The 18284-nt window shown below is 41.6% G+C and overlaps 1 protein-coding gene across 4 annotated transcripts in view; it reads right to left on the bottom strand.

Moving 5' to 3' along the window:
• Window positions 1-6818: 6818 nt before the first annotated feature.
• ENOX1 (ecto-NOX disulfide-thiol exchanger 1) overlaps window positions 6819-18284 on the bottom strand; it is a 697060-nt gene continuing 685594 nt past the window's right edge. For all 4 annotated transcript variants that reach the window (XM_043998993.1, XM_043998992.1, XM_043998994.1 and 1 more), the window contains one exon: window positions 6819-7167. In XM_043998993.1, the coding sequence (XP_043854928.1) occupies window positions 7036-7167 (132 nt within the window). In that variant the 3' untranslated portion in view covers window positions 6819-7035. The remainder of the gene's footprint in view (window positions 7168-18284) is intronic.

Here is an 18284-nt window from a genome sequence, read left to right as displayed (position 1 = left end):
ACTTTTCAGGGGGATATAAAATCATGAGGTATTCCAGTGATCCTTATGGATGATGTATTTGTATTCCCACCAGAGATAATCAGATGCAATGTGTCTATTACATGTAAATTAATTGGACTGTTTGGGGAGAAGTTGAAAAGAATTGAACAATCCCTAGCTAAGCAATGGTTCATTAGAGAGGATGAAAAGTACTTAGGGCAGAAGAAATAATTCAAGAAAAAAGTTGGAAAGAAAAAAATATTCTGATGCCACTAAAGGGAATAAGAACCAGGGAAAAGAAGATGAAGAGGGAACAAATGTGACATGGAGGAGAAAGGGAAGAAAAAGAAACTCCAGACTGCTAGAGTTTACAATGTATGTGTGGCTCTTTCCTGAGGGCAGGGGTTTTTATCATGGGGTACAAGGAGAGATTTCTGGGAATCTATGAACTTGGAACTTTTGACATTTTGATTATTATCTCAATATAATTACTTTCCTTTATAATCTTATGTATTTGATGCATTTAAAACCATTCTTCCAAGAAGGAGTCCAGAGGCTGTCAAGGGGGTCTGTGACATAAAGAAAGTAAAGAAGCCCTGTCTGAGAGAATAGGCTCTTTTGAGGAAGGACCAACATCTCATGTTCTATGGACAAGTACACAAGAACCATAGGGACCAGTCAATTCAAGGAAAGGTATTATTAATCCCAGGAGAAAGATAATAGGATCCGAGTCTTTGAGATGGAAGAGACCTCAGAGACCAGATAGTCCAATGCCTTCATTTTACAGACCTTCCTTGAATTACCTTCTCCCCAAACAGACCAAGGTCAGACATGTAGTAATTTACAGAGCCAAGGTTAGAACATTGATCCTCTGTGGTCCAAGACCAGAGATTTAGGGTTTACCCTTGGCCCCATTCTGTTCAATGTTTTTATCAATGATTTGGATGCAAACCGATAGTATATTTGGCAAACTTGTGAGTATTATAAAACTGAGAGGAATACCTGATCGACTGAATGGTAGAACTGGGGTCCAAAAAGATATATACAAACCTAAACAATGAGCTGAACTGAATATTAATATTCACTTCTGTTCAGTTTCAAGTTTCACACCTGAGTATGTAAATTCAACTGTACCCATATATGTTGAGGCAGTAAGGTGGTACAGTGGATAGAGGGTTGGGTGTGGAGCCAGGAAGATTCAAGTTCAAATTTGGTTTCAGACACTAACTAGGTAATCTTTGACAAATTATACAATGTCGATCTGCCTCAGTTTCCTCATCTATAAAATGTAGATAATAATAACATCTAGCTCTCAGGGATGTTTTGAGGATAAAACTTGAGGATGTGAGGCAGCCCAGTGGATGGAGCACTAGACCTGGACTCAGAAAGACCTGAGTTCAAGTCTGACCTCAGATACTAGCTGAGTGATTCTGGGAAAGTCACTTAATCTCTGTTTCCCTCAGTGTCCTCAGCAGTAAAATGGTAAAAATAATAGTATTTATTTCCCAAAGTTGTTGTGAGGATTAAATGAGATAAATTTGCAAACCTTGAAATACCACAAGAATGCTGATTGTTAGAAAGAAAACAATACATGTTAATAAGACCCTGCTGTTTTAGAGAACTGTAAGCATTGTGGGCTATCATATAATCTCACTAATTTCATCATATGCTGAAGTCATAGAAATGTAGTTTCAAGTGTAAAGAAGGGAACTGTCCTATCTGGAGTAGAGCATGATCACATATTTAGACAAGGAATGATGCTTAGAGATCCTCTCCAATTTTATGGATAGGGAAACTGAGGTCCAGACAGGTGACGTGACAAGGACACTCAGGTGGCCAAGAACAAACTGGGAATTATAATGCAGTCCTTCTCTCACCAAAATCCAGAGCTCTTTCAGTGATACCAAGCGACAGTGATCAGGTCTGAGCTTCACATTTTAGAACGGACATTGACAAACATTCTATTCAGATCCCTTGCTGTAGTATGAAAGTGGTCTTGGGTTATGGGTACAGAGAAACACAAGCACTGTTAAGTTCTACCAAGATGAAAAGGTTTCAAGTCTGAGCATGGCAATACCTTGCTTGGTCTTTGAGGACCATCTTAGCTCAACAGTGAGAACCGGTGATGGTGAGAATATAATGGAAAAGGTGGTAAGAATTACAGAATTTGAGGTCAGCTACAGATATTAGTTTAACTGTTAGTACTTTATGCATAAGATTTTTGTCCAATGACTGATATGTAATGGGAGGAACTGGACAACTATATTGATATTCTCACTCTAAATGAAACCAGCAGATAAAGAAAATTAGCTAAATAAGACCATTCATAGATTCTCAAGAAAGAAGCTATTAGTCTTGGTTTTACTGTGAACATATGAACATGATTGCAGGTTAGGCATCAATATCTTTTGCAGTGGATGAAGAAAGAAATATCCCATGAAAAACCTGCAAAGATCCTTCATGCAAGCCATCATATATATTGATGCTTGCTGACTTCAATCTGAAGGTGGGCCCAGCAGAAAATGGCATAAAATGTATAGTAAATTACTTGGAAAAAGATATTGAAACTATTTTGGAGATGAAGAAATGGAGGCCAATGGCATTATACCTGTGTAACATTACTTAGAATTCTCACCCCTGTGTACCTTGAATATATTTTTGAATAAAACAGTTGGAAAATGTTGAGTGTGGTAAATATTGGATAGTTTTATAAAAATGATATCCACTATCTTAACAGGGAGTCAAAGGAGTTGGGCCAGACATGAAGCATCAATGAGGAATAATAGATGGACAGTCCTCATATTGAACTATTATCTGTGAAATATCAAAGGAAGCAGACAAGGACATGCTTGTCTCTAGAGATTTATGGAAAGGCATGGACAATATATCATATAGTATGACAATCCCCAGTTGGGTTGTGATCAGTGCCAGTGACATGAGTAACTCTATTAATGAAACCATAGGATCATAGAAGTATTAATAAGGTATAGGGTGTTCAGGAGAGCAACCAGGGAATCGGCAGCATGAAATAAGTGGGTGGGCTAGAAGAAATGGGGATGGTTAGTCTTTTGTTGTTTTTGTTTTTGTTTTTGCTGGGCAATGAGGGTTAAGTGACTTGCCCAGGGTCACACAGCTAGTAAGTCCGAGGCCAGATTTGAACTCAGGTCCTCCTGAATCCAGGGCCAGTGCTTTATCCACTGCGCCACCTAGCTGCCCCGGGGGATGGTTAGTCTAAAGAGATGGTTGGGGGGACATAATAGCTGCCTTTAATTCTGCATGACTTCAGAGAGAACTAGGACCATTGAGTATAAATTAGAGGCAGACAAGTTTTTGGCTCAATATGTGGATGTTCATTGCTTTTCCCCATTTCATCTAGTATCTCATTCAGAAGTCACATGATAGGATTAAGGGATGCTTGCTCTCTACTTCTGGGTTCTTTTTCTCATTGCTATTCCACTCATGACCTTGCCATTCAGATTTCTGGGCAAAAATAGGGAGTGGCCATTGACTGGGGAGCCAAGTCAGACACCATGACCAATAGTAGCCTCAGCAGCACGGGAAGAGCTTGGGAGCCTGGAGCAGAGAGTGAGGCAATCAGAGGCCAGAATAGTCTCTGTTTCAATCCTAGGAGAAAAACAAGGACTAGAAACATTGAAGAGAAAAGATCTAGAATTTCTGAGGCTTCCCTGTTAACGCATGCATGAGTCTGAGATAGGGAACTGACATCCCTCATTGGCTTCTCCAATTTTCCTTGGATCTTGGTCCATGATCAAAGAGAAAGTAACTCAAGAGGTTAATGGGATGGATAAAGATGACCATCATATAGTGGTCAATTCAGATAATCCACCCAGCTCATTTTATTCCTTCTCTGAGTTACTAATACAGTGGCACGGGTCCTAAATGAGGACCCCCCTCAACTTGTGAAGACATAAATCAAAAGGATCTGCCTTTTCTGAGTAATTGTTTTAATTCTGAATTTCACTCTTTTACATTCAGTTTGGTCATCAGAGATTACTGTAACATGGGACAAAAGGTTGCCCCCGATAGTAAGCAGAGTCATTCTAGAAGGCACATCATCTACTTTTTTTTTTCTTTGTCGGGGTAATGAGGGTTAAGTGACTTGCCCAGGGTCACACAGCTATTAAGTGTCAAGTGTTTGAGGCTGGATTTGAACTTAGGTCTTCCTGAATCCAGGGCCAGTGCTTTATCCACTGCACCACCTAGCTGCCCCCTAGCCACATTATCTACTTTTAGCTGTGTGGGTGATCATTGAGTGAAAGGAGGCCACTATTAACTACAAGCTTTTCCTTTTACCACTTACAAAACATGGCTTAGGATAACATGGTTCTTTGATGTCCTGCATGCAATACCCTCTTCTTATCCCTAGCCCAGGCAACTGGGTGGCATAGTGGGTAGAACACTGGGCCTTGGACTCAGGATGACCTGAGTTCAAATCTACCCTCAGATATATACTAGCTGTGTGACCCTGGGCAAGTCATTTAACTTCTGTCCACCTCAGTTTCCTCAACTGCAAAATAATAGCACCTACCTCCCCAGATGGTTGTGAGGATGGGATGAAATATTATTTGTAAAAAATGCTAAATTGAGAGTCTGGCATACAGTTGGTGCTCAATAAATGCTTCTTCCTTCCTAACCTTGCACATAATAGGAGTGGCCAAAATGGCCAATGTTTTTGAAAGTTTCTAATGGACTAATTTGTATCCAGTGAGCAGTTAGCATGCCAGAGTTCAGTAATCAGTGTTCAGTCAATGTTACTTGACAATTACAATGACATCAGTATTTTAGGAAGGCATCACATCTGTTTGGTGTTTGGAAAGATATTCATGGTATAGTTGTCATCCTGAAAGTGACTCTTCTGAGGTTATTCCTTTATGACTGTTCTTATTCATTGCTCTTCTACAGATAAGAGAGGGATGTCGAGGCAATGAAAGATTAAAAGAATTGAGTTGGCATTCAAGATTGTCCATGATTTGGCCTTAAATCAACCCTTGGACCCATGTCCAACTCTTTGCTCTATCCATGGTGGCCAAACTGGCTTATCATCTCTCTCTGTCCAACTTCCAAACATCCTCCAAGTCTCATCTCAGATGCCATCTCTTTTTTTTTTTTTTTTTTGGTGAGGCAATTGGGGTTAAGTGACTTGCTCAAGGTCACACAGCTAGTAAGTGTCAAGTGTCGGAGGCCAGATTTGAACTCAGGTCCTCCTGAATCCAGGGCTGGTGCTCTATCCACTGTGCCACCTAGCTGCCCAAGATGCCATCTCTTTTAAGAAGCCTTCCCTGAAGTCATCTTAGGAATACAAAGACGGTACTTTGTATATTCACTACTTGCCCTTAAAAGTTCTTTATTGATATAATTTAATTTGATCCTTACAACAACCCTGTGAGGTAGGAATGCCCCTGTGAGGTACTACCAAACCCTTTTTAAAGTTGGGAAAACTGAGGCTCAGAGTGGTTAAGTGACTATCATGAGTTCACCCCACTCACAAGTATCTGCTAAAGAGTGGTAGACTCAAAGTCCAATGATCTTTCCATTTTCACACAAGATGGCCTTGATCTAAAGTCTTGAAGCACTTAATTTTTAAGCCTCTTGGAGAACTTTCATATTCTTTCTTTCGTTAGGAATTTGTCACAGTTTTACATCTCCTACATTTGACTGGAAGTTTCTTGAGGACAGGACTGTGTGTTACTCTTCTTTGTACATCCTATGGTACTTTGCACACAGCTCCACAAAAATTTGTTGAATATTGAACCAACAGATGAATATTTTACCTCCAAATGTTAATATGCCGGGCCAAGTGTGAATTCTTTAATTCCTTATCCAAAGTGATGCACAAAAGGATTATCTGTGAGTTAATAAGAGTGACTAATTGGTTGCATTGTAATGATCTGACAGACCACTGAACAAATGTGAAATTTATGTTGGTTAAATCTGGCTGCTTTGTCTAGATATTTTTAAACAATATCTGCTCTATTTAACAAATGCATAATCTTCCATCTTGGCATTTCCTGCTCTAAAAAATGTAATTTTCTCTAATTTGAGCCAATGTTATCTCCCATAGTACAGTGCTCATGTGTAAAATGGGAAGGTGGATTGGGGTGGGGCTGAGTAACTGAGTCTGAGAAATAGTACATTTTCAAACAGGAAAAACTAAGAAACATCAGAGGGGTTGCTTGTAAAACCAATATGGTAGAAGTCATATTTATTGAAAAAAATTAAATCTTTGCTATAAAATCTGTAACAGTAAAGCAACTGAATATTTATTTTGATGCATAAACCTGAATGTAACATACCAAATACAAGTCAGGGTCACTGGTTGTTTTCCCCCCTCTATTTACAATGTTTATGAAAACTGTTATGCAATCCATGTTAAAAGAACTTATGATGGAGAATTGTTACTTTAGAAAAATAATATTCTTGATAGAGCATTCTTGAGGAGTCCAATCACATTTTAGGCCTCTTTGAATAAGGCAAAAGTCCCTGGAATAAGTATATAACTTAATTTACAAAATACATTAACTATTAGGACACATATTCAAGTTTTCTTTTGGTATGTTTTTGTTTTCCCTCACTGTAAAATTACTTATATACTAAAACAGAAAGATAGACTTCCAGGGAAATGTCATTTAATGAGCTCAACTATACATTACATCTACATTTCTGGGTAGCTTAGCAACAACTATGGTCAGCCCATGTCTCCCTTCAATGTCTTCCTCAGTGGGATTCACTCAGATGTTGCAGATTTGAAAACCTCACCATCCTTACAAATGTGGTGTCATTGTCTGGTTTTCATAGGAAACGGCTCTGTCACAGTAGGAAACTTTTTAAAAAAATTTATTTTTAAGGAACTGGTGCACAATTACATTTCCACTCACAAGAGAACGCCACGGATGGAACTAAAATTAGGCCTTGATGGCTCTGCGAATGTAACGTCATGTGCCAACTGCAAAGATCTCAACGTTCAGATTCCCTTCTTTTCCCTTCCCACGTGGTACAAAGGTTGCTTCTCAAGAAGAGGGTGTTTGCTGTTCACAGTCAGGTGGTTTTAATTCCTTCAAAGGCACAAAACTTCCACCTTTTCTCCAGCGTTGCTCCAACTCCTGTGAACTCCTGCTTAAACATGCGAGGCAGCCTCATCAAGAGCATTTCGATTTCATTTGCCGATATCTAGGAGAGAGGGAGAGAAATCGGTTGGAGCAAATGGATCTCTCATCAATAAGGAAGGAAGTCAAGTGATGAGCTGAGAAGGCATTTTGCAGTGAAACAAAAAACATGTGAATCGCTGGGCTCTTAGAATTCAAAGACCTAGGGCTGATGGGAACCTCGAAGACTCTCTGGTGTCAGAGGAGGGATCTGAACCCAAGTCCTTTGGGTTCCAAAGAAAATGCTCTTCCCACTCTATGACATGTTCCAATTCATTATTCCCCAATGACAGCTGTGGCCAGTTCCTTTGGCTGCCTGGGGGCAAGTCAATTAAGGCTATAGTTTTAGGAGATAGGAGGCTCCTAGCTTGCTACTAGCTCATCATCTCATACTTGGACTGCAATAGGCTCTTTCCCCCTTGTAGTCTATTTTCCACTCAGCTGCTAAAGCACAGGCCTGAACATACTACTTCTCTCCCCCTCAATTCAATAAATTTGAGTGGCTCCCTATTACTTCCAAGATCAAATATAAGATCCTCTGGCTTTTAAAGCCCTTTATAATTTGGCCTCCTCTTACCTTTCCTGTCTTCTTATACCTCATTCCCCAACATGTATTCTTCAACCCCAAGACACTTGCCTCCTGGCTGCTCCAACAACAAGACCCTCCATCTCTTGGCTCTGGACATTTTCTCTGGTATCCCCCAGGCCTGGAAGGCTCTCCTTCCTTTGCTCTGATTACTGACCTCTCTGGTTTCATTTAAGTGCAGACTAAAATTCCATTTTCTCCAGGGTTTCCTTCCCAACCCCTCTCCATTACTGTTAATTACTTCCTAAATTTATCTGGTATATATTTGTTTGCATGTGAGTGCCTTGAGGGCAGAAACTGGTTTGTTTGGGGTTTTTTCTTCTTTTTGTATTCCCAGCACGCAGTGTCTGGCACATAGTAGGCACCTAATAATGATTACTGATTTGACTAACTGCGAGTAGAAATCACATCCTCAGCTGACCCCACTCACCTTCCCCAGCAGTCTAACTAACATTTGCTCTTGTCCATAAGGGTCTGGGGAGGGTTCAGCGCAACTCAATAGCACAGCTAGGAGCCACTGCATGAAGGATAGCACTCATACGTACCCTGATGGAGGATGACCCATATCTCGACTTCTTTCCACCCTAACTGCCATTCATTTCCAAAGGACCTCCAATATGGTGAAAGATGCAATGCCATACAGTGAGACATCACCAAAGCGGGACTCGGAAAGCCTGGGTTTCTGCCTCTGGCTATGGAAGTGAACTTGGGCAAGCTTTTAGGTCTCTGTTTCCCTATCTGTAAAATGAGGCGGCTGGATGAGGTAGCCCCTCGGGTCTCTTTCAGCTCTAAATCTGTGACTTCCCCTATTAGATTGTGAATTCATCAAGGGCAGGGACTGTCTTGTGCAATTCTTTGTTTCCCTAGGACTTAGCACAGGGCCTGACCACAGTAGGTGCCAAACACACGCTTATAAACTGACTGATGCTGTAAAGGAAAATTCACTCTAGAACGTGCAGTTAAATGAAGTCTGGTTGGGGTAGATTTAAAAAAGAAAGAGGATTTAAAATAGGATTGATCTATTTTGAAGTTTTAGGGCTGGTGGGCCCGGCCCCCTCCATTCTAGTTCTTCTTCAATCAATGCCTTATTGTGGTTCTCAGCTAGGCCAGCCCCCACTATCAGCTCTGGCAGACACTCTAAGCTGGAAAGACTTCAAGCACAGTCCAGAGATCGGTGAGGTGTTTGCCACTGGGTGTCCCTCTTGCCTCCAGGATAAAACATAAACTCTGTTAGGCATCTAAAGCCCTCCCTTCCCAGTCAGCCCCATCCTATCTTTCCAGACTTAGAACACATTACTCCCCATCATGCATCAGCCAGCCTGGCCTGAGTCACTCTTCCTCGTACACAACATTCTGGCTTTATGTCTTTACAAGGGCTGGGCCCCATGCCTGGGATGCTTCCCTTCCTCACTCCCACCTCTTAGAAGCTCTGACTGCTTTTAAAGCTCAGCTCAAACATGCGCTCTGATCTGAGGGCTGCTGGGGCTGCTCCCTGAAATGATTCTGTGTTCATTTTGCAGATAGCTTGTCATTACTTAGAGGCAGAATGTAAGCTCACTGAGACCAGGGGCATTTTGTTTTTATCTTCATATGCCCTACAGTGCAAGGCACATAGTAGGCACTTTAAAAAAGTGTGTTGATTGACCAACCTAAATCAGAGAGGCTCATTAAGAGAAGGGGGTGGGGGGGCAGCTAGATGGCGAAGTGGATAGAGCACCGGCCCTGGAGTCAGGAGTACCTGGGTTCAAATCTGGCCTCAGACACTTGACACTTACTAGCTGTGTGACCCTGGGCAAGTCACTTAACCCCAATTGCCTCACTAAAAAAAAAAAAAAACACAAAGAGAAGGGGGTGGGGCAATAGATGACGATTTTTTTCTACAACAATTCAAGAAATAGAGGGATCAAAATCTGCATTGGTAGAAATTGTTCTGTCTCTGAGTATATAGTGGTGTTTTTTGTTTTTGGACTGGGCTTGTGATTGCATTGCTATAGGGAATTTGATCTCTCAATTAAGATCTGTAATTCCTTGGGAACAGCACACTTGTCTAAGCCATCTTGACAATATGGAATTCAATCTAGAACTTAATGGAATTCAATTCAATTCAGTTCCATGATTGTATGTCCAGCACTGTACTTAAACACTGGGGGAGACACAGAGTTTACATGGGCCATAGGATGGCAAGGTGGCCCAGGGGACAGAGTGCTGGGCCTGGAGTCAAAAAGACTCACCTTCCTGACTTCAAATGTGGCCTCAGACACCTAAAATCTCTGTGACCTTGGACAAGTCACTTAGCCCTGTTTGCCTCCGTTTCCTCATCTGTAAAATGATCTCGAGAAGGAAATGGCAAACCACTCTAGTATCTCTGTCAAGAAAAACCCAAATGGGGTCATGAAGAGTCAGACACGACTGAAAAATGACTGAACAACAACTAGGAGGTGTCCAGGGTCATGTAGTCAGCACATGGCAAAGGCTGAACTCGAACCCGAGTCTTCTTGACTCCAAGGCCAGGTTTCTGTCCACTCTACTATTCTGCCTTTTTATAGAAGCAAACTGTTAGTTGCACAGAATGCCTTTCAGAGTCTTTCCCCAAAGTCTTCAAGTATATTTAATAGAGCCCACTGGTAACTAAATGGTGAGATGTCAGATAGTCTGAAGAAAGGAAACATCTTGAGGCTAAAAGGAGGTGTCACTTGGTACTTGAACCTGGAGCTTGGAGATCCAAGTCAAATGTTCTTTCCAATTTACACTAAGCTGCCTTTTGATCCTCGAGTCAACCCTTCTGTGACAAGTAAGTAAAACTCTGCCCTACAGAGTTAGAGAAGAGTACAGAGAAACATGTGCTTTTCCAATTCACTCTTTATCTGCTCTTAGGCATGGTTTTTCTAAAGCCTCACTGGGATGGAGCAAGAATCTCTGTTAGCAGCATATCTAAGCAAACGCAAGCCTGGGCCCCTAATTCTGTCATCCTAAGGGTGTGACCTTGGTCAGGTCCCTTAACCTGGTCCTAGACCCACCTCTAGAGGTCTCCTATTTCCCCTGTAAAATAAAGGGGTTGGACCTGGTGATGAAGAGTTCCATCTGCAAAGTTATATTATTCCAAGTTAAGTTACACAGGCACCGATGGGTCAGGCCGGCCTCAGACATAACAGATAGAAAGTGCTTCGCAAATTTCAAAGTGTTATATTATTACTATCTATAAATAATAATAATGATGATAGCTAACGTTTATAGAGCACCTACTATGTATCAGGCGCTTTACGATTATCATCTCATTTTATTCTCACAACAATCCTGCAAAGTAGGTGCTATTATTATCCTCATTCTACAGATGAGGAAACTGAGGCAAGAGAGGTTAAGTGACTTGACCAGCATCACACAGCTAGTAAGTGTCCGAGGGCTGTATTTGAACTCGGGTCCTTCCTCCCAACTCCATCCATTTCACCCCATAGCTAGTGCCATTTAGATCTTCTCCAGTTTTCCTTTTGTCTTTGATTCCTTCTTCTGGCCTTTTTTTCTTGCTCCACAGCCTGCATTTCTTTATCTGAACAGCATCTGTAGCTCTTCCCAATGCCTCTCCCCTTTACGCCACATCAATAATTTGTCAGTCACTGATCTGTTTCCTTTAAATGCCACTCAAGGCCATGTTAGTCTCTGGGTACAGCAGCATCTGACATAAAAGACCCCGGTCCTCCTAGAAGGTGCAGGCGGCACTTGGGGAAACCTTGGTCTGACAGTAATACATGGTCTGACATGCCTCGTAGTGATTCGAGGAGGACGATGTCACAGATGTGGAAAATGAAACTCGGCGGGGCCCTTTGATGCAGCGGGGAGATAGGTGTCGTGAGCATCGGTAATCTCATTTCCCTATATGTTGTGCATTTGGGATGGGAGAAGAAAGAGGAGATTTTGGTCGTAAACACATTTTTATCATTCTATCACCTAGTTAGTATTTGCTCCAAGCTGCCGGTGGCCTTTGCCTGAGCCATCCTGGATGTTCTCAGTGATTTCCCACCCCGCCCCCCCTTGACACCCTTCTACTTTAAAATTCCCAAAGACAAAGCATCAATGTGTTGGGTCACATTTATCTTATAATTTAAAATAAAACGATGGGCAGTAACTGAGATGCCGGCTACTTTCCTGGGCTTATGTGGCACAAACGTCACAGAGGTATTTTACAAGATCTGCTTGGTTTATTTTTTGATTTATTGAGTGAACCCTCCCCTTCCTCCCCCCAACTCTGCTTGCCCGGGGCCTCTGGGTACATGGACAAATTGACATGAACAGACATAAATCAATTTTATTTTCCAGCTTATCTGGCTGATCTCCCCAGGTCAGTCGGGCAGGCAAGGGGAAGCTGAGTAAAATGAGCCCCCCGCCTTTTCCCCCCTTTGCTTTAGGTCCTGTAAGGCAAAGGCCTGGGCTGAGTCAAGACCAGTGTGTGGGGGATGCCAAGTTCAAGGGTAGAATTCCCTTTTGTGGAAACCCTTTACTGCCTGGCCCAGTTCTGGAGTTTACACCTGGGAATCGTTAGCTGAAACCATGAGGGAGAGTGGTGTAAATGGGGGGAAACCCGATGGACTGGGGAGTCAGGAGGCTTGGATTTGAATCCTGCCTCTGACACTTTCCAGTTGTGTGACCACGTATGAATCCCTTCCCTGTGCTGTCAAATGGAGGTAAAAGAGGCAACATTGTGTAGCTGAGAGAGCCAGCTTCTGTTGGGAAGATCTGCCTTCGAGTCAACTGTGTAAACCTGGCAAGTTACCTCAGAGCCCCAAGTTATGCTCTAAGACTCAAAAGTTGTAGGGCATTTACCAATATACACCGATGGAAGGATTTCCCTAATCAGAAGGTGGCTAGGTATTGTAGTGGACAGCATGCTGCTGGATGGCAAACAAGAGCTGAGTGCTAATCCTTTCCAGGAGACAGCTGGATGACTCCAGGAAAGTCAATTCATTTCTCTCAGTCTGTTTTCTCATTATAAAGTGGGTATAGTAATATGTACCTCAGAAGGCAGTTGTGAGTATCAAATCAAGTGAGAGAACATAATGCCAAGTGCTTTGCAAACCTTAAGGTGCTATAGAACTGACAGTCTTCTCAGAAGCTCCCGACATGGATGGAAGCCCAGTTTCCAATAATAATAACTACCCCCACTACAAAATGCTCACACTCTTTGCCTCACATTGTTGTTATAAGGAAAGTGCCTTATAATCCTGAAAGTGCTGGGGAAAAGGGAATTATCCAAGGAAGAGAAGTTATTTTTAAAGTATGCACCAAACCCCTGGTTCTATCATTAATGCAATCACAAATGTCTTCCCCTCTCTAATTTTTATTGTACTAAATGTCTACAGCACAATTTAGCACTAAATTCAGTTTAATTCAATAAGCATTTTTTAAGCCATATTCTATCTTTCCTGCTGGGGTTGGAGATACAGTTTTCCCAAATTCAAGGACATCTCTTTATCCACTATGCCAAGCATAGTGTTATTATTTCCAAAATAGGTTTTATTATCAAATAACACACATATACAATAAATAATAACTATTGCATACACACCCAGGCACAATACACACACACACGTGTGTCTGTATAATCTATTTATACACACATATACATGTATACACATACATTCAAGCTCATTTTACAGATGAGGAAACTGAGGTAAACAGGGTTAGTGATTTGCCCAGGGTCACAGAGCTAGTGTCTGAGGCCAGATTTGAACTCAGGTCTTCCTGACTCCAGGCCTGGGGTTTTATGTACTGTGCCACTTAGCTGCCCTGTCCAAAAAAAAACAAAAACCAACCCAAGCCCCGACCCCCCCCCCATATATGTGTGGTTAACAAAATGCTTTCCTCCTAACAGCCCTATAAAATCAGTGGAAAAGGCATCATTGTTACTACCTTTCAACTCTGTCAACTATATCCTGTTGCTGCTCATTATAATTATTTATTACAATTATTTGTATATACACCTTGTCTTACCTACTTGATTATAAACTACCGAGATCAGGAGCATGTTTTTATTTATTTTTGTATGCTCCAATGTACCTAGCTCGGAGTCCTCTGAAAATACTTGTTGCAAAGTGATAGAGATTGGTATTGACTCCATGATTTCATTGACATAGTTGTTGTTCACTCACATCTGTCTATTCAAGACCCTGTCTGGGATGTTCTTGGCAAAGATACTAGAGTGCTTTGCCATTTCCTTCTCCAGCTCATTTTATAGATGGGGAAACTGAGGAAAATAGGGTTAAGTGACTTGCCCAGGCTCACACAGCTAGTAAATGTCTATGGCCAGATTTGAACTCAGGAAGAGGAGTCTTCCTTATCCCAGGCCCAGTACTCTATCCACTAAGCCACCTAGTTGCCTCCTTCATTGACAAAGGGAATTCCCGAGATGAGGAAACTCCTCTCAATGCATGAGAGCACCTTTTCTGCAGTCAGAGACCGAGGGAGGTGCCTAGAGAGGTGTCTATGAGGTAGGAGAAAGCATTTTTCTCTAGAGTAGTGGGGTCAAACTCAGAGAATGGGGTCAGTAAACTGTACATAAGGATCCCCATGGGCTGGCTCTTTACTTAGAAAACCACCTGTGCTGCTGATATATTTCTGTTTTGTTAGTCCATCAACACATTGCAATCAGACACAAACTCTATTTTAATCTCTTGGGGCTTCCCTTAGGAACTCTGTGGGGGGCATATGCAGCCAGTCCACACCTGTGGTCCAGAAGCTCTAAGAACTTAAATGAGTTCCTCCCAGATTACAAAGCCAGTATCTTTCAGAGGCAGGACTTCAACTTAGGTCTTTCTGGCCCTGAGGCCAACTCTCTCTCAATGACACCGCATTGCTTCCACTTGACACATGCTCAATGTCTTTAAATGAATAAGTAAATATCCTGGGAAAAATATTTCATTGTAATAAAAAACTACCTATGGAAGCTCCATCAACCAATCCCTTCTGATTAACTTGACACCCTGGGTAGAGTTTGATTAGCTCACCCGGTATGGGATCTCTTAGGACGTGAGAATCAATTCATTTAGGAAAGACTATAATAAGTCTTAGACACTAGAACATGGCACCTTGACTAGCACAGGGACAGAAGGCTCTGTTCTGGGTTTGTTTGCCATTAAAGTTCTCACATGATGGCACTATAGAACCCCGTATTTGTCAACTGTCTTGGGTTCAAATCTGGCCTTAGACACTTATTAGTTGGGTGACCCTGGCTAAGTCACTTGACCCTATTTGCCTCAGTTCCTCATCTGTAAATTCAATTGAAGAAGGAAATGGCAAACCACTCCAGTATGTTTGCCAAGAACACCCCAAATGGGGTCAGGAAGAGTCAGACACAACTGAACAACAGTTATGGTGAAAGAATCTTTAAGCATTTCCACATCCTTAAAGGGCCGTGGATGATGGTTGATCCTTTGCCTTTACAGAACTACACCAGAAAGATGAAGAAACAATAAGAGGTACTAGAAAGCATGTTTTATTTGTCAGAAGATCTAGGGTCAAATCCTGGCTCCATAACTTACTACCTATATGACCAGGGGAAAGGGGTCACTTAATATCACTGAGCATCAGTTTCCTCATCTATAAAAAAGGGAAAATAAAACCTGTCCTAGCCAAGGTTGCAACCTGGATTGTGTTTTATAAATTATCATGGTCTGTAGAAATATAGCCAATATTATTATATCAAAACATTTGCCAGGACCTTTTCCCATGCCAAGGTATGTTATATCAGGGTCTCCTCACTGGGGAAAAAAAAAAGAATTGATGAGAAGTAAGTATTAGGCTCTTCCTGCCTCAGGGGCACAATTTCCTTCTTGCCTTCCAAAATTTAAGTGTCAATCTGAGATAAGATGAAATCATCCAACTGAATCTCTGAGGAAAGGTATGGAAGCATAGAATTCCGGAAACTCCTGAGCAGTAAGGTACTCGAGAAGCCATATGGTCCAATTCTTGCCCGGGCAATTCTAATCCTCCCACAACATTCTCTATAACTAAGCTACTTAAATAATTGATATTTCTATACAAAGGTAAAGTGGAGCCAGAACCAAATGGCTTGTAGAGGCACTGTGAAATTTTCAGTGTTAGCATTTACACCTCAGAAATCAGCACTGGCTTTATTGTTCTGTTGATCATCCGGACTTAAGAAAACGTTGTTATTTCAGATTAAATTTAAAAGTGTGTGGGCATACATTTTTCCCCCTGGGAAAGCCTGATTGTTAAATATTTACCAGCACATTCCTTATCGCTCTGTTAACATTGCTTGAAAGTCATCACCAGACTGGAGGCTAATGGCAAATGATGATGATGATAACTACCATTTACATAGTATTTTAAGGTTTACAAAGTGTTTTACATCCATCCTTCCATTTGAGTCCCACAACACTCCTGTTTATAAGGCTCTCTACCTGCAGTGAATAGAGTGCCGGGCCTGGAGTCAGAGAGACTCATAATCCTGAGTTCAAATCTGGCCTCAGATACTTAATAGCTGTGTGACCCTGGGCAAGTCACTTAACCCTGTGTGCCTCAGTTTCCTCATTTGTAAAATGAGTTGGAGAAGGAAACGGCAAACCCCTCCAATATCTTTGCCAAGAAAATCCCAAGTGGCGTCATAAAGAGAAGGACAAGAAGGAAAAAAGGACTGAATGATGTATAGATATCACTGCCATTTTACAGATAGGGAGATTGAAACTCAGAGAATTTAAGTGACTCATCCATGGTTCCAGGGATCTGAGCTAATTAAGGATCAAGAGGGTATTTTGGAAGACAGAGTTCTCTACTATCAGCCCAAGGCACTTTTCATTTTGCCACAAGATTCCATTTGAAGGATTAGAGTAATGCAGAGATCTTAGTACATTCTGAGGGCAACCTAATTCTTGTGGATTGTTTTATTGCTGTATCATTTTCTTCCTATTGAGCTCAAACATTTCCTACTTCTGCCTTCTGGGGGAAAGAGAAATCAGTCTAATCCCCCATTGCATACAACTTCCTTCCTTTCTTTCTTTCTTTTTTTTTTTGGCAGAGCAATGAGGATTAAGTGACTTGTCCAGGGTCACACAGCTAGTAAGTGTCAAGTGTCTGATTCCAGATTTGAACTCAGGTCCTCCTGAATCCAGGACCGGTGCTTTATCCACTGCATCACCTAGCTGCCCCCGGGTGCATTCTTGATTGTTAATATCTTTCCTAAATTGAGGAGGACAGACATAAACATAGTAAGTACCCTAGATATCTGAGTAGGGCAGAGTGAAGATGCCTCATCAGCTGTTTCATTCTGGAAACCATGATTCTACCGATGAAGCCCAAGATGGGATTAATACTATTTTTTTTGGGGGGGGCTGTCATCCCACACTGTTGACTCACCTAGAGCTTACAGTCCCTTAAATTTCCCAGATCTTTTTCATATGAACTGTTGTTCACTAATTTTCTACTTGTCCAGTTGATTTTTTTGACCATAATAGAGCATTTTATATTTATCCCTATCAAATTGTATAATTTTAGATCTTTTGAGAACCCACTTCTGTCATCCATTCTGCATGATCTATGCTTCCCTACTTTATGCCAGTTTCAAATAGGAGAAGTAGGCCAGATATACCTTCATCCAAGTAATTTTTTTTTCTTGTGAGGCAATTGGGGTTAAATGACTTGCCCAGGGTCACACAGCTAGTAAGTGTTAAGTGTCTGAGGCCAGATTTGAACTCAGGTCCTCCTGACTCCAGGGCTGGTGCTCTATCCACTGCACCACCTAGCTGCCCCCAAGTAATCTATTAAAAAAAGAAAGGGTAGGGGCAGGTAGGTGGTACAGTGGATAGAGCACCAGCCCTGGAGTCAGGAGGACCTGAGTTCAAATCCATCCTCAGACACTTAACACTTACTAGCTGTGTGACCCTGGGCAAGTCACTTAACCCCAATTGCCTCACAAGAAAAAAATAAAAGATAAACAGATCTGAGCTAAGGAGAAATCCTCAGGTGAGAGCCTTCCCTCCAGTTTGTCATCAGTCTATCCATCACATTTCCTGTTTGGTCATTAGTCAGTTATAAACTCACCTAGGTGTATTACCATTCAGCCCACATGCATGTCTTTAATTTGTTAATGAAGGATTTGGGCAAATACTTCACTGAAATCCAAGTGTACTGCCTACTCTGTTCTACCAGTCTAGTAACCCTGTCAGAAAAATAAATAATGGTAGTCTGGTCTGATCGGTTTCATTCATTCATTCATTCATTCATTTATTGGTGGGTCAATGAGGGTTAAGTGACTTGCCCAGGGTCACACAGCTAGTAAGTGTCAAGTGTCTGAGTCTGGATTTGAACTCAGGTCCTCCCGAATCTAGGGCCAGTGCTTTATCCACTGCACTACCTAGCTGCCCCCCTGATCTGTTTTAAATTAAACCCATTCTGTATTTTAGTGATGACCATTTCTCATCCTAAGTGCTCCTAAGCCACCTTTTAAATAATATATTCCATAATTTGCTAGGAAGCAAAATCAAGTTCAATGATCATTTGAAGACTCCATATTTTTTTTTCCCCTTTTTTGAAAATCAGGTCATTTTCTG

Source organism: Dromiciops gliroides, chromosome 3 (genome assembly GCF_019393635.1).
Source record: "Dromiciops gliroides isolate mDroGli1 chromosome 3, mDroGli1.pri, whole genome shotgun sequence".
In the NCBI taxonomy this organism is placed as follows: Eukaryota; Metazoa; Chordata; class Mammalia; order Microbiotheria; family Microbiotheriidae; genus Dromiciops; species Dromiciops gliroides.
The sequence above is the reverse complement of the archived record's forward strand: the minus strand, read 5'-3'. Positions and strand labels throughout refer to the sequence as shown.